We start from the raw sequence: 19,552 nt of genomic DNA on the forward strand, positions 1-19,552 counted from the left end.
TAATACACGTGGAGAATGGTTGAGTGAGTTGAGAGAGAGGTTGTGGGTTTATCGGATAACACCCCATTCCACGACTGGAATTAGTCCTTTCAAATTATTGAAGGGTAGAGATCCAGCCTCCAAAATCTGTCCATGGTGGCTCATGGATAAATGTCAAGACAAATTATCAACTAGGGAATGTGTACATGATACGGCTAAAAGAGTCGAAGAGAAACAGAATAAGACCATGTGCTGGTACAACAAAAAATGGAATGTCAAAATGCATGATTTTGTTGTAGGGGATTGGGTGCGAATTAAGAAACCTGGTTTAATGACTAAGGGTTCCTCTAAGTTTAGTAGACCTATACAAGTAAAAAAAGTGTTCTCTAATTCTGTTATTACTCAGGATGGTAAGTTATGGAACACCAAAAGAATTGCAAAATGTAACCATGATGCTCAGGGTGCCAGTGCTAAGAATTTACCGTGTTCTGATACTTCAGGGCAGAGTAATCAAGACACCATCGCCTCGAGGATCAAACGTGAGGTGCGGGTTACCAATAGACCTTTGAAATATAGAGACTATGTGTAGTGTATCTTTGTTGTGGAAAAGGGGGATGTGTTACATCCTGTCTTGCCTCTCATTATTAATTATTTATTTATGCTTGTATGACATCACTCTGTTCCACTGATGTTTTCCCTGCATGTCTTGTTATGATTCCAATCCCTACTGTATTCTAGAAGGTTTAAGTGTAATGAAGCAGTTGTACTTTGGATCTTGATCTGTGTACTTGCTGATGCTGTGCTGGACATTAAACCTACCTTCTTCTACAATTGCTTCCTGCTTAATTTCTAACACCGGCACTTATTATTTTTACAAATTAACCCCTGATGAGGGAATTTTGAATAGACTCTCCACTGTAGTGAGTGGGTGATTGCTGCTGACACAGGCACATTTTCAAGGCACTTCATTTCAAGATTTTAAGGTAAGTGCATCGAAACCTGTCAGAGCACCGACGTGGATGGGCAGAGTAGAAGCATCCGCTGGGCAGGTCACCCTGCAAGACTTTTGGTGGAAGGCTGGTAACTGGATGCATAGAGATTTTTTTTAAGTCAGGCCTAGAGTCAGCTTTGACTATCTCACTAACCTCATGTTAAAAACAAAAATCAGAAATAGAAAGCACATGCATATATGCATGAATAGTGGGCTTCCATCCCGCCTCTTAATCCATTGGTATGTTCAGCTGCCATTCACATTTTGCTCCCGCCTACCACAGCATACAGGATGGGACAATGTGCTAACCCTCTTCGTTCTCTTGACCTGTTAGTGATGGCATTTTTCTTGATCACAAAAGCACATCTGCCTAAAAGGAAGTGTATTTCATTTGCAGGGCAGGTGGGCCAATACTTTATTTTGCCAATGCTCTTTTCCTTGTATTTTTTATCCTTTATTTTTAGGTCCAGCTTCCTAGACATGGCATGCATCTCTGTTGCAAGTCATAGTGTTAGTTCATATCCCACCCATTTCTTAACATCAGTTAATTTCATTGCCACTCTCATTGGATTTACTATTGTTTGTTTGTGTGTGTGGGCTTTCCTTCCTCATATTGTGTTTATGGCTCCCTTGGACAATGGACGTATTACTGTGTCCATACACAGTTTACTTTTGAGGTGCTGAGTTTTTCTTTTGTTTAAGCACTCCACTAGAGTCTGTGTTTTCCAGCTGTCTCCCTAGTATTCTTGCCTACCCATCTCCATGCTGCTCTCTGTAGCCTGTGCAGTTCCCCCGGATCCATCCGTGACGTGCTCGTCCCTTGTATGTTCCCCTGCCCATGTGCTACTCCCCCTCACAGCTCCACATTGGTCTCTCGACTGTTTGCTTTTCACACACAGGGCCGGCTTTAGCGCTGGTGGTGCCCAGTGCGACAATAATTTTTGGCACCCCCACACCCCATGACTGCCTCCTCTGATTCTCTCCCTACCACTGGGCAAAAGGGTCTCTCATCTCTCCAATCATAAGTTATTGCTAAACACAACCCCCCCCCCCTTTGAGGTCAGCGCCCCCTTCACAGGTTGGCGCCCAGTGCGGCCGCACCAGTCGCACTGCCCTCTGTGCTCATCGTGGCTCTCCCTCATCCCTGTTTACTCCCCCATGCTCTCTGTGTTGCTTCTGCCCCCCCCCCCCAAGTTGCTTCAGCCCTCACCAACACACAGTGATGCTTCTGCAACCTCCGCCATGTTGCTTTCCCCAATCTGCTTTGCCCATCTGTTGCTTCTGAGTCACCCCACCCATGTTGCTTTCCCACACCCACTTAAAAAAAAAAACACTTTGGTGCATTTTTGTCTTTTTTCATGTTCGGTGTGTGTGCCTACAAAATGCTATGATAGGCTTTAAAAAAAATCTTATTTAGCCAGGCTGCACAGCATTGGGGATTGGCAAAATGAATATGTCCTAAAGGGGAGGCCTTTTGGCAAAGCCAGTGCTTGTTTTTTTTTTTTATTTAAGTCTTCCTCAGATTACAGTAATTTAAAACCAATAGTACCTTTTCAATGCAAAAATCCTATTTATCTGTAATTTGCCATAACTTTACAAAGGCTTTCTCTAACTTTTCAATTTAAACCTGCCTTCTAGACACAGTACATCTTCTTAAATTGTATGTGGTATTTCATTTTTGTAATTTAAATTTGTATTAAAGTATATAGCTGCCACATGCCACATTTAGATGGGCTAGGCTTTCTTTTTTCGTCTCTTTATTTTTGTGGTATGTTTGCAATAAACAATATATAAAAGTCGCATCATGTTGATAAGGGCAGATATATTGGGTTTGCAAATGCTTGCTTTCATATTGCATCTAGATCAATCAATCAATCAGTGACACTTATAGAGCGCGCTACATACCCGTAGGGTCTCAAGGCGCTGGGGGGGGGGGGGTGGGGGGGGGGGGCGCTACTGCTCGAACAGCCAGGTCTTCAGCTTCTTCCTGAAGGAGAGGTGGTCTTGGGTCAGGCGCAGGTCGGGAGGGAGGGAGTTCCAGGTCTTGGCAGCCAGGTAGGAGAAGGACCTTCCTCCTGTAGTCGCTCTTCGGATGCGGGGGACGGCGGCGAGGGCGTGGTTGGCTGATCGGAGGTGGCGTTTGGGAGCGTAGAAGTTGATCCGGCTGTTGAGGTAGCTCGGGCCTTGGTCGTGTAGGGCTTTGTGTGCGTGGGTGAGGAGGCGGAAGGTGATTCTTTTGTTGACGGGGAGCCAGTGAAGGTCTCTCAGATGTCCGGTGATGTGGCTGGTTCGTGGGATGTCGAGGATGAGTCTGGCTGAGGCGTTCTGGATCCGCTGGAGTCTCTTCTGGAGCTTGGCGGTGGTACAGGCGTAGAGGGCGTTGCCGTAGTCCAGTCGGCTGGTGACGAGGGCCTGGGTGACGGTCTTCCTGGTCTCGGTGGGGATCCACCGGAAGATCTTCCGTAGCATGCGTAGGATGTTGAAGCACGCCGAGGAGACGTTGTTGACTTGCCTGGTCATGGAGAGGGAGGAGTCCAGGATGAAGCCCAGGTTGCGTGCATGGTCTGTCGGTTTGGGTGCGGTGCCCAGGGCGGGAGGCCACCAGGAGTCGTCCCAGGCGGAGGGGGAAGAGCCCAGGATGAGGACCTCCGTCTTGTCAGAGTTCAGTTTCAGGCGGCTGGTCGTCATCCACTCGGATCTGTAATGTCCTAATAACTGATAGACTGTTCTTTATTGGGTTTCTTCCAGTTTCTGCTACTGCTTCTCTCAGAATGTACCTCCTTTCTCTACAGTAAAATCAATACATTCTCTGATAGAAAAGACTTTTCATGGAGACATTCTTACCTTCTGAATCTAAAAGTTCGAACACTTTATGATTGAAAAATCTAATTACTCTTTTACTAAATAATATCAGCCGCAACCAGCCAGCCAACACATGTTTTGCAAGAAGGCTCACTTTTTCAGGACTTAAAAAGAAAAAAAATTAAATCGTTTTACGTTTATGTTAGTCGTAGAAAAATAACATTTAATAAACATTCATCTAGTTCTTGAGTTACTTTCAGATTGTACATGTAGCAATCTCGTCTATAGCTGAGCAGGTTTGCCAATATCCACATCCCTAATATTTAAATCCTTTTGCAACTGTAGCAATAACAAACTAGGATTACAAGTTTTTTTGTTATATTTAATTTGACAACCTTCATCAGCTCATGAATTAATTCCTGAATATTTCTTAAAGTTATACATCTTGTATTATGTTTCTGGAGATGGTTGCTTTTCAAATGTAGCAGTCCAAAAGTAACATGCATGCTGGAAGCAATTATAACTTCATATTTTCCAAAATACAAATGTGTCTAATATGTCAATTAATATATAGAGTATCTCTTAAAGATGATTGCGATCAGATGAGATTCCCACATTAACAACCCCTGATTTAAGCATCCCAAATCATTTACTGCGCTGAAGTACCGCTGAGTATCCCACGAAGGCATTTGCCTGGTACCTTTAAAAAGCCTTTATGGAATGGATAGTTGAGCTTTTAAGGCTGTAGCACGCTTTACAAATGCTTACAATCAAATTGCAGTGATAACCTAGCCTAAAAAGATGTCCAGTGTACCAGCAAACTACTATATTTGGATCGATTTTTAGATAATTTGCATCTTGCTTGAATATATCAATCAGCAACAGCAAAACTGTTTATGTAAACCCCCCTGTGTAACTTAAGGAGCTGTAGAAGGTATCACTCAGGCTATGCAGTCTATCTTGCCATCACATAATACTAAGCATTTCATGTGCATTGAATGTACATTCAATTACTACTGTACTCTGCCAGGAGGCAGACCATGAGTGCTTTAACATCACAATGTCTCCAAAATTGGAAGAAACTTTTTTTACAGAGCTATCGATGCCAAAAATGCAGCCAAAAAGATTTGGCTAAAATCTGTACAATGAAAATTGAATAAATGTGATAACATCTGCAGAAAGTACCAGACCTGAAAGTCACAGTGGTGGTCCTGGATCTGAAAGAACCTTAACATCCCTGAATGGTTCACAACGAAGAACGGGTCTGAAACCTTGATAAAAGTAAGGTACTAAAGTTTCGGTGGTCTGCACAATAAAGGGGCAATGCTTAGGAAAGAATGAAACTTGAATTTTAGCAACTACAGTGCTGAAGTAGGGTGGAAGGTTTATTTTTATTTTCAAGTAAATTCACAGACTTTTTTACATAAAGAAATAATTCAATGTTATGCCAGCATTTGGCATATGCTGCTTTTGGTAAAACATAAATCATGGACATAAAACATTGTTGGTGATTTCTCGGTTATTTTTCAGTGATAGCCACCTGTGACCTTTCACCTGCGACCTTTCCCTAACTTAAAATTGTGACAGTGTCCAAAAATCCGAACCCACTTACACCCCCTGCTGGAGTAATATATTTGATTTGTTTTTTTATACATTGGTGTTATCTGGTTTTGAAAAAAAATACAACAAAAAGTGAAAAGTATGAATCTGGCCAATAAAGAAATCGAAACATTCTACATCCTGAGAAATAAGACAACCATTTTCAAAAAACGCAGAATCAGGGGAAAGATAGTGGCTTTAAATCACGACATTCAGCAAGAGGGGGCACAAAAAGAACTGCAGGTTAAAATCCACAATAAACTATTAAACAGAACAGCGCACAATTAAGTAAACCATAACTTGGAGGCTTTACTGCCACTGTATAAAGATTGTTTTGTCGTGGACGCTATAGAGCCCAGTATAGCCAACCTGAAAATCTGCTTCAAGAACAGCCCAGGAAATGGAGGAAAACCATCCAGGCAAAAATCAGTAAGAACATAATAAAAAAAATGGCGGGAGCGTTTGAGACCCATGGTACTGATTATTTGAGCTTCTTAGATAGGGATAAACATGAAATTAGTAAGGGGAAGAAGCAGAAAGGGACTTAACCGAAGTTATGCTGCCAAGATGGATTGTGGAAATGGCAGTCACTGGTACTGGAGACCATGTTGGGTTGAGAATGTGTCACCTTCTGTTTTGCAAATTGGAAAAACAGGAGAAGTAGCCATATTGGATATTACAGTGATTTGCAGGGGTTTGAGGAGCGGTGTCAACCAAGGGAAGAGAGGTTAGCAAGCCATGAGTGAGAACAGTGCTCAGAGTAAAAGGAGGGGAACACACAACCTACTTGCCTGGCGGAATCTCTAACAAGTGCGCTAAACCTGAGCGTCTGAATTTACACAGGACTCCACTTGCGTCTGAGCATCTCACTGCAGTGATGCATGCTGGGAGGAACACAGGGTCCTCCCTCCTGTGACACTGTATGGATGGGTAGGTAAGAGACGGCACTGCCCGCAACCCTGAGGCGCAAGACCTACCTCGGCCATGCCTACAGCGAAGGATAACAGAATGCCCTACTAAAAATGTTAAAACTGTTGTTATAACATTTACAAATCTGTTGGAACTCCCCCCAGGAACAAAACTGTGGACTATAACAAGCAAATGGACAGTTAGTAAAAGATTAAGGTACAATTGTGTCCTCTCTGCATAGTATGTAGTGTTATTACCAAGTTTCCCCTGTTCAGACAGTCATGGGGTCCCTCAGACGAATGCACTGGGGTCCCTTAACTTTACAATACATAGAAACCTGCAAACAAAATGAAAAAAAATCTTCTAGCTTTCTTATTACAGTATTCATGTCACATCGCTACTTACCTGGAATAAGAACATAGTTTAGCGACTGAACTCTAAGAACTTTTTCCAGGTTTACTTGATGTGAGATATGGGAGTTTTTGGTCCTCTGTTATAGTTCCCTTAGACCTCTCAGCCATATATGTATCATGTGCAATCACCAGGGTAAATTTAGATATGTGTGCCCCCTCTTTGCTTTGAGAAGCAAAGATAAAAACAACTATAGCTCTTTATTTAACACTAAGACCAGACAAGACGCAAGGTAATCCCAGTGAGTGCTCTAAACATATTACCACAAGTGAAAAATAGAAATGTAAACAAAAAGATAATATGTTAGCATTGCAGTAATAGCTAAGCAGAGCTGGCATTGGAGTTCTGTTAATTTAATAGAAATATACACGTCGCCATCCCTTCATTCCTCCTCGTGGGTCAGCAGTGGTGAGTGCACACTTCAGGGGCAGGGTGCTCTGTTCACTATTAGAACATTGGAATGTTGGGAGCTCCATTGAAAACAATGGAGTGCTCTGGGCTTATAATGGCTGGTATAAGCCTGGAGTTCCAACATTCCAATGTCTCTTTGTTCACAGCTCTGGCTGTGAACAAAGGCTTCAGGGAGCCTGAGGGGATTCCAATCCCCTCACGCTTCCAAAAGGCTTTGTTTTTTTGTTAGAACATTCTTTCCTCTGGTGACAGAATGTTCTAATAGACTTATAGCCCTTCGTAGATGGGCTATACCGCTATTAAAGTCCCTCTCCCTTGTTAAAGGCCCTCGCCTTCGGCTCGGGGTCTTTAACGCTGGAGATGGCCTTTAATAGCGGGTATAGCCCTCTACGGCGGGCTATAAGGCTATATTATAGTACCCCCTAAAAGCCAACAAATTTTTCCTCGAGCAGCTAAATTCCCTTTCACTGGGAAAACATACAAACCATCTTTTTCACTTACAAAGCAGATCAGGCGATGTGAACGAAGTAATGAGAAAGTGGTGGCTGAAACAAGCAAGATTTCAGATAAGAATGCTGAATGAGTAATTGAAAACATTAGTATGGCTAACTTACACTCATATATCATGTGTGGAAGCAAATCAGAATTGTAAAGAAAATCGTACACAGCAGGAATTCATTAGCGCCTTGAAGCCCACGGGCATTTGCTGCGCGCTATCAATCTTGTTCAAATCCAAATCATCAGGGAATAACCCAACCAGGGAGCAGGTGTCACAGGTCATAGGTCATACATGATGATAGCTGGCGAATTCCCTCTGCCAGAGCTTGCAGACAAATCTCCATGCATACTTCGGGAAGGTTTGTAAAGTCCCTGAAAGTAGGAACTCTAAAATAAAATATACTTTCTGAAGGGCTGTCCAATGGTAATAAAGTAAATGGGTCTGGCTAGGAGGAAAGAATATGTGTCCGACATAAAATCCTCACTCAGTTGATCAGCTTTTTCCGTTTAGCTGTTTTTCCAATGTGAGACACCAAGTTCAGCTATCAACAGTGGAACATTATTTTCACACATCAAAAATGGCAGGGTGAAACAAAATGGTAAAATATTTGGTGCTTGTGGCAAAAAATATGCCAAGTCCGCTCTTTATATGAGAAATGTTTACTTTCAGAGCACACCATGGAAGCAATTGAGCAATTTTTTATTAGCTTTTTTGATTAGAGGCATATTTGTATTCGTTTTATCCATCACAATTAAGTAAATATATGTTTTTGGAATCCTGATCAGTGGAAGACATTGCAAGGTTTATAATGCAGTGTAATCTGAATCACATGCACACATGTTGGTAATGATGTTCTTGAAAAAGGCAGGTTCTTTTGGAACTTATATGTTTTTGCTCTAAAGAGATACAAGGAGGTAAAATGTCTAATTCTAGTGTTTTCTCTTTTTCTCTGTAGAACTTTCGCAACAAAAGCACACGGTCATGTGATGTGTACTTCACCATTTGAAAAGTGATATGGCAATGAAAGATGACACTCCACAAGCTGCTGTACCCCTAGCTAGAAATGGCTATGTCAAAAGAAATTTCAAAACCAAATCAGAGGAAAAAAACATTGACAGTATGAAGATCTCGGACTGTGACCGCTGTGACACCAATGGGATGACCATGGAACCATCAATTGAAGAGTTGGCCGTCAAGTATGAGAAAAAGGCCAAAAGCACTCGAATCTGGGGATTTGTTCGCAGAAAGAGATTGAACTCCGGTCGTGCCAAGCGGCCGCAATCCATGATCTTAACTGGTGAGATCATAGACCCCAAACCAAGGATGTCCTTCTTTGAGAGGATGAGGTCTATCAAGAGATTGCGTTCTTCCAACTTCTCTAAGAACTCAGTTGAGAAACATTCAGAAACCACAGTGACCGGCATTTCTATAGAAAACAAGGAGGAAGACAGGCTGAGTTCGATCTACAGGACGAGGAGGTTAGTGGAGAGTCAAAGGCCTTTTCGGCATTCCTATGCAGGATACATCGATGACTTGGATTCCTCCTTCGAAGACGTGGAATTGAACATCACTGCATCAGACTTTGATCCTAATGACAGTCGCTGGTTGAGGGATAGCAATGTCCGACTGCACGGGGAAGCAGGTGTCGGCAACAGCAGCACACTGCCTTCAAGCAGGAGACAGGATTTTAATTTTGAAAACTCAAAGAGTTCGACCATAGCCGAGGGAGAAATTCAGAGAAGGTGCAATAAGATCCAGCCAGAACTCCGGAGAGGAAGGAGCACTGACGTCTGGAGTTATCTGAAAGGGATCTCACGGACTAGTAAAGATAACTCAAAGTTGGATGAACCCAGCATAGACAATATAAAATCTCTGGATAGAATTGATAACGTATCTAATTCTTCTTCTGACCTCGATAAACGAGGTGAGCAACCTCAGCGATCGAACAATGGAACCAAAGCCAAAAATCTGGGGGGAGTATTTCGATTCTTCAACAATGTAGCAGTCGCAGCAAGAAAATGGAGAGGGTCTTCCAGAGTGCCTTCTAACGAGGAAGCGTCTTCCTCCATACCAGTGTACCAAGAGCAAGTGAGAACTTCCCAACATAGCTCATTGTTAATAGAGAATCAGAAACTCCAGGTGGTTTATTCTAAAATCACTCCTCTCCAATCTCCTGATTCTGGAATACAAGACAACCAAACTCCGAGAAGTTCGACACCGCTACAGGATGTGCTAAAACAAAGCTTGCACTTGGACCTTTTTGAGAGTACGTGCCCCTCTGATTTAACTGAGGACACTGGTTGCTCGACAGATGTCCCGCTGTCTGTTGAACAGCCTCATCCTGAGCCATACTCATCAGGTCATCAAACTGAATCCAGTACCTTATTGGATACGCAAGGTATGTGTACCGCAGTGTATGTGGTGAGGGACAGCTGTGATGAAGATGACGGACCAGAGAAAAGCTCCCTGGGACGAACAGAGACTGCCATCACTGAGGACACCAACAGTTTAGTTGCCGAAAAAGGATCACCGGAAGAGCAATCTTCAGAGGGCTCGGAGTTCAATGGGTCTCACAATTCTTCGCTGAGCCTGTCGACCACTAGCTCGTCCAATGATGATGAAAAGGTATGAACCAAGTTTCCATCATATACTTTGGATAATGCATAATATGAACATATATGTATTCATTTCCCACAAAGAAATTAAATAGGGATTGTTATTCATAAAATATGTTTTTGATTGATGTCAGACTCATCTATATGCTTTAACAAGGTAAAAAGACTCACATGAGAGAAGTGTCAATGTATTTGGTATTTTATATAGCCCAAACACAGCTGGATATCAATTTAGTGATATGCATTAATGGGAGGTGATGCAAGACCATCTATGAATGTGTTAACCAATTGGGGATATGCAGATTTGAATTGCACAAGACATTATATTAATATATTTACGACTGCGTGACATTTAACCCATATGTCCATTTTTCAGCACATAGGGTTTCGTAATTTGCCCAGAAACACAATATTTGTGTCCTAGGGCCAGATATTGCCCAATATCCCAGATCCAAGCATCACCGGCTGAGCTACGAGCCCATACCATCTCCCTTCTTCTCCCTTCCAGTGGGCATCCTGCGTTTGTTCCCTCTTCGAATAGCAAACTTTCAAAGTTGGACATGCTGCCCCACTACAAGTGAACACAGCCAGATGCTCATTGCTTTATACTCAAGGTATTACAGGAAATCACTAGTTATCTTGGTTACAAATGTGTAGACTGAAGACCTAACTCACCCTGAGTTAAACTGTGACCCAGTCCAACAAAGTCCCTGATTACTGAACAGGCAGATAGTGGTTCCATCAATTTTCTCTCAAAGTGCTCATAGAGGCTGCAGTTGTAGAATTTGTTTCAGTTAGTTAATGCCATAAACACTTCTATACACATAAAATAAAATTGTACATCGGATAATTAAAAATAATAGTGTCAGTGGACAGCAGAGGAGTCAACTCACAGGAGTGTAAGTATCTGATAGACCTGGTTCCCACACGCCCCCTGGGAGTGCTCAGAGAGGCTGGGAGACTGCACAGCCCACAGGCAGGCCTGCACACCTGGTAGGTGACTTTATGATACATTAAGGGAGTTACAATTATAGGCTAGTGTGTCCACTCTGATTGGTTATCCTCCTCAAAAGTACACTCCCCCACCAATCCATTCTTCGCCTCTTTGTCACACTTCTGATGGGGTGCTCAGTTCAGTAAGTGAGGAGTTTTCACACCCAATTTATGTTCCCCCCTGTGGAGGGTCAATTTGACTCTTGTGCAAAACCAGTGGAGGTAATTGCACACCCACAATTGTAATACTGCTTGTGGTATTTAACCAGTGCACAATTATTGCACCTCGGATTATGGGATAACCTGCTAATGTGAGTGTTTCGCCCTTTCCAGGGTGTTTAAACTCAGATTCCGTGCATTTTGCTCACATTGTCTGTGTCTGGTTTCAGCTGATACAAGCACCCACATGGTGTGCACTTATCACTGGTTGGAGCAGAAACTGAGATTCAAGCTCAAATCAGGAGTTGCGACCAACTTGTAATGAAGCATTAGTGTCACTCAGCTGACGTAGGTATCCAAAATGGCTGCGAAAAACAACACCCTCATATTTCATTGGGGGTATTGAAGAAATTTCTGCGTGAAGCAAAACTCTTTCCATTTGGCCAAACAAGAACTCTAGAATTCCCAAGCTATAGCACAGGCAAGTTTAAAGATAGGGGGAGCGGATGTGGCGAAACAGTGTCATATACCCAGAAATCCTATTACCCCATGTCAGATACGTCTAGCTCAGGGTTTTCCTGAAGGCCCGGATCTTTGCCAGATTTTTAAGACGACTACATTTATCTAAATAGGAATATGTTAAAAATTTGGCATGGATCCAGCATTCCTGGACCGACTTTGGAGGACACTGATGTAGCTCATCTTTTAGATCTTTGCATTCTGATACTTGCAGTTTTATATTTCCTTTAACCCCTTCACTGCGGCGGCTATTCCACCGCAGTGCTAAGGGGGCGGGGCGGCCGCGCGGCGGCCGCATGCTGGTGACAGAACCGCTCCGTCACCAGCGTCGGTTGCGCTGTGCTTATGACGGAGCAGTTCCGTCATGGCCCGTCCCGCTCAATGGAACGCTCAGCGCAGGCGCTCCGAGCGGGCCATGACGGAACTGCTCCGTCATCAGTACAGCGCCACCGCAGCTGATGACGGAGCGGTTCCGTCATCAGCAGGCAAGGGGTTAAGAACACAGAACACAGAAATATGCGAATCAAAATGCAACGAAAGAATAGAATACAAAAAGACTATGCCTACACATGCTAATATGGTCAACGTTTGATTGTATGGAATATTCCTTTCACATTCTTGTTCCTGTGTTAAGTAGGCAACTGTACCCAGAATATAATACCTACTTATAGTGGTTGAGTTTTTGTCTCCCTCGTGACAGGCACCAGTTGTGAAGCCAGTAGGAGGGAAATCAGCAGTGCTTATATTGTGTTGTGTTTTCCGGTGCTCAGCACTGGCACTCGCTGCTCTACACCTGCAGTTACTTCCCCTAGTCCACCACATGGTAGTGCTGTCTTTCTATTTTGGAGAAAAAGCACCAAGTTTAAAAAAAATCAATATACATTAAAATTAAAGTAATAATATGTCTCACAGGCCAATATTGGAGCTTGGGGTAACACAGAATAGACCAAATTGGCACATTGCCGGAGAGTGAAGCTATAACATAGGTAATGGCATGTGGCATTGCAGGTAGGGGCAGTGGGGGTCGGTCAGGCTGCAGTTGTCCCTGTGAACAAGGGATGTGTGGCTTTTGGCAGGCAGATTTCTCACGTCAGTGACGGATACTTTAGCCTACTTGAGCGTAAACTGGTGCTTGCCACAGCCCTCCATTCCCAACCACTGTTCCCACACTCTGGGGAAAATTTACAAGCCCCATGCACCACCAGTGCGTCACTTTTTTTGCACCTGCGTGGCTTTTCGTGGCCCTATAAATACGGCCCCTTTTCACACAGCACTGTGTGTGAAAGGGGCGCTCCCTGGGTGTTCCCACGCAACACCCATGGATTCCGCCGCATTCCCGGATTTACAAAGTTTCGTAAACCAGAAGAATCCTACGCCTCCGCAGAGGGGGTGTGATGAGGCGCATCGAGGCAAAATTCTTTTATTTCTCCTTGTTTCTTCCCCTTTCTATGCATGCTGTATTCTTCAGCACACATAGAAAGAGGGAAAAATCATCTTTTGGGATTGTTTTTGTACAGGAAGGTGCCCCTTCCTGCACAAAAACAATCTCCCTAAAATGCAGACACCCTTGCACCATGGTACAAGGGTGCAGCATTGGCGTATGGCAGCCAGTAGTGCGCCAGCACTGGGGCAATCTCAGCGATGTCATAGTGTTGTAAATATGACACATTCCTGTGCTTTGAAAGTGACCTACCCGGAGCAACCAAATGGCGTGTGATGCTGCGCTGCGTTACTTTCTTGTAAATATGGCCATTAGTCCTCAAACTAAGGGTACGCAACAACATACTCAACAGTTGGATAACATGATTGAAAGAATAAAAAGAATGCAGCAGCCACGGAGGATGGAATGCAGAAGCAGTTCTCTCACGCTGGTGTCAGACTTTTCTTTGAAGCTCTGGGCATCCCGAGCAGATGCTCAGCCTACCGGGCGCCCCGAGCAGACGCCCACCTACCAGGTGTCCCGAGCAGACGCCCACCTACCAGGCGTCCCGAGCAGACGCCCACCCACCAGGCGTCCCGAGCACACGCCCAGCCTACCGGGCGGCCCGAGCACAAGCCCAGCCTATGGCGGTCCTGCTTCCAGGGACAATGGAGAGCAAGCTGCCCTGCGCCTACTTTCCAACCTGGACAGCTCTGTTTTAACCCTTCCTTCAGAGACTTTGCTGGATTAACTCTCTTTTGCTTAAATTGTTAATATGTCTAGTACCGTCTATACAGTGGGATGTTTAGAACTGTCCCAGTGACACTATTTCTTCTTCAGATTTAAATAGCACGAACGAGACCGGAAGGTATTGGAGCGCTTTACATGAGCACCAGTTAAGTTACACAAGGACACATTTATTTTTGGAAAGCACAGGGAGATTAAGGGCCAGATGTAGGCCGCCAATTACCGGTCGGTAACAGCCGATTTCGGCCGTTACCGACCGGTAATTGGTTTTTGAGATGTAGGGGGCCCGAATTTTACAGAATCTGTAAATTTACCGATTCTGTATATTTACCGAATCGGTAATTCCAGGTGTAGGTGGCACTTAAAATAGTGCCACAGGCCCTTAAGAATTCGTTATTTACCATGAAATACTATCTCATGGTAAATAACGAATTCCTGTGTACATGCACATCTGTGCATGTACACCTGTGCCATGTGGCACACATACATGCCCTAAGGGCATGTATGTGTGTCACATTGCACACAAGCCAGAATCAGGGGTGCAACAGGGTGTCAAAGTGACACCCTGTCCCCCTTGTAAATTCGGCAATTTTACCGAATCGGTATTTACCGATTCAGTAATTGACATTGATTCCTATGGGCCTCGAGGCCAATAGGAATCAATGGCAATTACCGAATCGGTATTTACCGATTCGGTAATTACCGAATCTTACCGATTCGGTAATTGATTCGGTAAATATACCTACATCCCGATTGCCAGTTCTTAAATACCGAATCGGTATTATTCGGTATTTAAGAATCGGTAATCGGGGATTACCTACATCTGGCCCTTAGTGATTTGCCCAGAATCACAGGATGGTGAGCCCACGCCGAGACTCGAACCGTTTCACCAGTTCCAAAGTCGGCTGCTCTGGCTATAACACCACATTTTACGCAGTAAAAAAAACAGTGTACTTCACTTGTAGGGAGTCTGTTTCTCTTTCCTCCAACTATCTTTTTTCATGTTTTTTTTACCAATGCGAGCCTACAGCTCAGAATAGCTCTGATAAATTTCATTAACTGTTTTCTGACATTTAATTTGCTTTTGCAGCGGGCGCGCGTTGATTTTCATTTGGACATAGTCTGGGAAATGTGCTTCCACTTCGATCCTTTACTGCCCTCTACTGGGGTTTAATGTGAACTTGGAGGCACACATTTCACAGATCGAATTGTAGGATGCGCTCTTTCAGGAAGGGGTTTTCATGCCGTCACGTTCCAGCTCATTGTCGTAAACCATTTGGGGCAATCTGCTTTATGTAGTCTTAGAGTTTATTCTTTTTTTCGTATTTCAAAAAGCGCAGGACAGTGCTTTAAAATAAATATTTCCGGTTCAGACCAGTGTATCAAAAGAAGACAGGGTGTGGGCATTTAATTGGTACATTACAGTTTTTTTTACAAGGCATTCCATACAGCCTTGTGTTATTGCATATTTTCAATGAATATGTTTATATTTCATCACACATATTTATATTGGTATGAGCAGGAAAAACAGTGATGTAAACATTTACTCAGGCAACCCAGAAAATGATAGTAGAAATGGCAGAAATAGCAGATGGAGCCACAATAGAGAGAAAAAAAGGTGACGTATTGAGCTGCAAATTCAGTGTAGGCATTTTCTTGTACAAACTCTGCCCCCAATGAAATAGACAAGCTTACACATCATAGCAAAGCTCTTCAGGCGTGGTTAAATGGCCTACCCTGTAAGATGGCCGAGGGGGTTGAGACCCTTGCTGCAGAGGTGTGTGTGTGTACAGCAAATTTCAGGGTGCTGGTAAGCTACATTAGCTGTTTAATAGGATAGCTAGAGAGATTTGTGCCCCCCAGGTCCCCGAGTCATTGCAGGTCCCTAGGACCCCATCCCCCGGGGAACTAAGGTGGGAGCCCCGGACACACCTGTCCCATCAGGCGCGCAACGCCCATTGGGCTCAAAGGGCTTCAGTCCGGTCGTGTGGGTCGGCCCGGGCACACGCACAGCCGCACCTGAGTACTACACAGGTCTTTAAAAGGCCATTTACTTGTTAACGAGGCTTTGTTGTTCTTTCACCCCATCTTAGAGCCCCTGCATCTTCACTCTCCCAATTGCTGGAAGAATTAGCCCCCACCCAAAAAATTTATTGTCCCGTGGAAATTTCACTCGAGTTGCACCTCTGGCACCCACAGGACATTCGGGCATGCAGGGAAAGCCCCAGGGCCTCCGCGGGCCCCCTGGCCCTCCTCATGCACCCATCCTGGGTACTTCCTGAGCTGGCATTGCCCCTGTCTGGCGGGAGCAGGTATTTTTCACTACCCTTGCTGGACGGGAGCAGTTTGAGTTTCCCTGCCCACACAGGTGCAGGCAGGGAAACAAATATCTGCTTCCACTCCTGGCGGGAGTATTTTTAAAACTCCTCCCTTGTGGGAGCAGACAAGTTTTCCCTGCCCCAGGTCTCACGGGCAGGGAAACAGTGTCCTGTGAGTGGCCTGCCCGGAAGACAAGGGGGTCAAGTGTCCCTCTCCCTTTTAACATTTACTCATGATCCTGGGAGATGGGGTCCCTGAGTCTATGTTCAGCTCGAGGAGGGGGGGAGGTGATCCCTCCTTCCCTTCAATATATACACCTGACCCCGGGGGATGGAGTCCCTGGGGCTGTGATCGTCTCGGGGAGGGGGCCGCAAGCAGGCCTCCCCTTTAATATTTACACCAGGCCCAAGGGCAATGATCGGCTTGGGGAGGGGGGGGCACACATGCCCTCCTACCCAAATCATTTTATAAATTGATGCCTAGGTCCTGGCCTAGACCGGAGGTCATATTATTTAAAAAATACAATTGCTGTGCCATTATTGTTTTTTCCCACACAATCCCTCTGGAGTCCCGAAGAATCACAGAATAAAAATATATATATATATATATTGGCCACAAGGAGACAGGGGGAGGGTATCCCTTATATTGGTTTTTTTAATCATTTACAGGACATGAGCCCTGTAATAGCCCCATAGTCCTGTAATGGCCGCTGCAACATTTTCTTTCATGTTGCAGCCAGCCAATCAGAGTGCTCGCTCCTGCAAAGACCCTCAGCCGCGAGTGAGATAGCCCAAGGAAAAAATGGCGTCTAGGCTAATCAGAAAGCTCTGTTTTTAGGTTTTGCCTACACAGCGCTTGCTCTGTGCTTAGGAAATCTTTTGTATTTAATATACATTAAAAGGGGGCTCTTATAAGATCCCAAATCCAAATGACTGTGTCAATTCGTTTTTGTGTGGACCTTTTGTTTTTTGTTAACTTCCCCGGGCTGCAGCATTTTCAATAGCCCCATTCACTGTTGAGACAAGATCTCTCCCCACAGAGAAGGCAGTCAGCTTCTAACACTATGCTGGAATGCTTGCTTATTAATAGTTAGTTGTGTGCAGCAGATGCTTTAGCCTTAGAACGTTTGTGGTATTTCCTATTCATGCCTCTGTACCTTTCTTTGCACTTTGTAGGCATTATCGGATTGATTTTTTCAGCGTAATCTATTTGGTCATTATCATCAATTTCTAAATGTTGTAATAAACATTGCATTCGAAAAATAAAGGTAATATACAGGAGATATGCTATATTTTTCCTCTAAACAGTCGGCCACAACTGCAGTTACCTTGCAGACAATAGGATTATGATTGGAATGGTGCAGCAGGTACAGCAGCGCCCAGCCCAAAAGATGTCACCATAATATTGCTATATTTGACTACTAAACAGGCAGTCACAATTTCATTTACCTTGCAATTAAAAGGGACTTGATTTAAATGGTGCTGCAGGTGAAGTGGGCACCGGGGCCAAAAAAGCTCTAGGGACCCCACTAAACCAAGATTATTGCAAAAATGTAAAGCTAAAGAGGCAGTCACAAGTGCAGTTACCTTACAGACGACAGGGTCATGATTTAAATGGTGCAGTAGGTGCAGTGACACCAGGACCAAAAGCTCTAGGCACCCCACTAAACACCTAATGTTGATATATTTTACTACTAGATAGGCAGTCACCAGTGCAGTTACCTTCCAGGCAACAGGGTCACGATTTGAATGGTGCAGCAAGTGCAGTGGCACCAGGCCCAACAGTTGTCAGAACTATTTTAAACACCAAATATTGCTATATTTTACTACTATATAGTCAGTCAGTATTGCAGTTACCTTGCAGTTCAAAAGAGCTTGATTTAATTAGTACAGCAGGTTCAGTGGCACCAGGGCCAAATTTCTCACAACTCCATCAAACACCAAATATTGCTATATACTATTAAACAGGCAGTTACAAGTGCTGTAATCTTGCGTGCAACAGGGTCATTATTTGAATGGTGCAGCAGGTGCTGTGGCACCGGGCCCAAAAGTTATCAGAACTCCTCTGAACACCTAATATTGCTATATTTTACAACTAAACAGGCAGCCGCAAGTGCAGTTATCTAGCAAGTGCTAGGGTCATGATTTCAATTGTGCAACAGGTGCAGTGGCCATAGGACAAACATCTCCAGGCACCCAACTGAACACCGATTATTGCTGTATTTTACAACTAAACAGGCAGTCACAAGTGCAGTTATCTTCAAGGCACTACAATCATGATTTGAATGGTGCAGCAGGTGCAGTGGAACCGGGCCAAACTGTTCTCAGAACTCATCTAAACACCAAATATTGCTATATTTTACTATTAAACAGGTAGGCACAATTGCAGTTACCTTGTAGGTAACAGGGTCATTATTTGAATGGAGCAGCAGGTGTTGTGGCACCAGGCCTAAAAGTTGTCAGAACTCCTCTAAACACATAATAATGATATAGTTGACCACTAAACAGGCAGCCACAATTGCAGTTACCTTGCAGTTAAAAGGGACTTGCATTGAATGATGAAGCATGTGCTGTGGCACTGGGGCCAAAGGCTCTAGGGGCCCCACTGAATCCAGATTATTGCTGCATGTTACTACTAAACAAAACAGTCACAAGTGCATTTACCTAGCAGGCAATAGGGTCATGATTTGAATGGTGCAGCATGTTCTAACAGCATTATAAATGTAAATGTACATGTATTTATATAGCGCAAATCGCCCACATCGCAGGCATCTATGCGCTTGCTTAGGGAACCTGTCCTGGTATTCCCCTGTGAGATAACCCCGGCAGGGTATCCACAAGGTGAAAGCCAGGCTTCCCGCCGCGAGGGGCCGTTGTGGAGATTAAGCAAGTTACTGCCCAGAGTCGCAGAGTGTGAACCCGTGAGTCGAGTAGGCACCGGAGCGAGAATTATCGAGTCCGTGGAATTATATTGAGCCCAACCCCGTCGAGGTGGGGAATTGAACCCTGGTCCAGGGCCGATCTCAGCTTCCGGGTCTGCCGCCTCTAACCCCTGAGCCACACTTCTCCACATTATATCATATTATTCAACACTTCACCTTCCAGCAGCACTAGACTGCTGACCAGGGTACCACACTCTACTGGAGCCAGATGAAACTGCAGAAAAAGAGGCCATGCTTA

At 44.3% G+C, this 19,552-nt stretch overlaps 1 protein-coding gene across 1 annotated transcript in view; it reads left to right on the forward strand.

Moving 5' to 3' along the window:
• Positions 1-19,552, forward strand: part of ARHGEF9 (Cdc42 guanine nucleotide exchange factor 9) — a 1,106,557-nt gene that overhangs the window by 294,554 nt on the left and 792,451 nt on the right. The window contains exon 2 of the mRNA XM_086918380.1: positions 8,557-10,226. Coding sequence (XP_086774506.1) covers positions 8,616-10,226 — 1,611 coding nt within the window. The 5' untranslated portion in view covers positions 8,557-8,615. The remainder of the gene's footprint in view (positions 1-8,556; positions 10,227-19,552) is intronic.

Source organism: Lissotriton vulgaris, chromosome 4_1, assembly GCF_964263255.1.
Source record: "Lissotriton vulgaris chromosome 4_1, aLisVul1.2, whole genome shotgun sequence".
NCBI lineage: Eukaryota > Metazoa > Chordata > Amphibia > Caudata > Salamandridae > Lissotriton > Lissotriton vulgaris.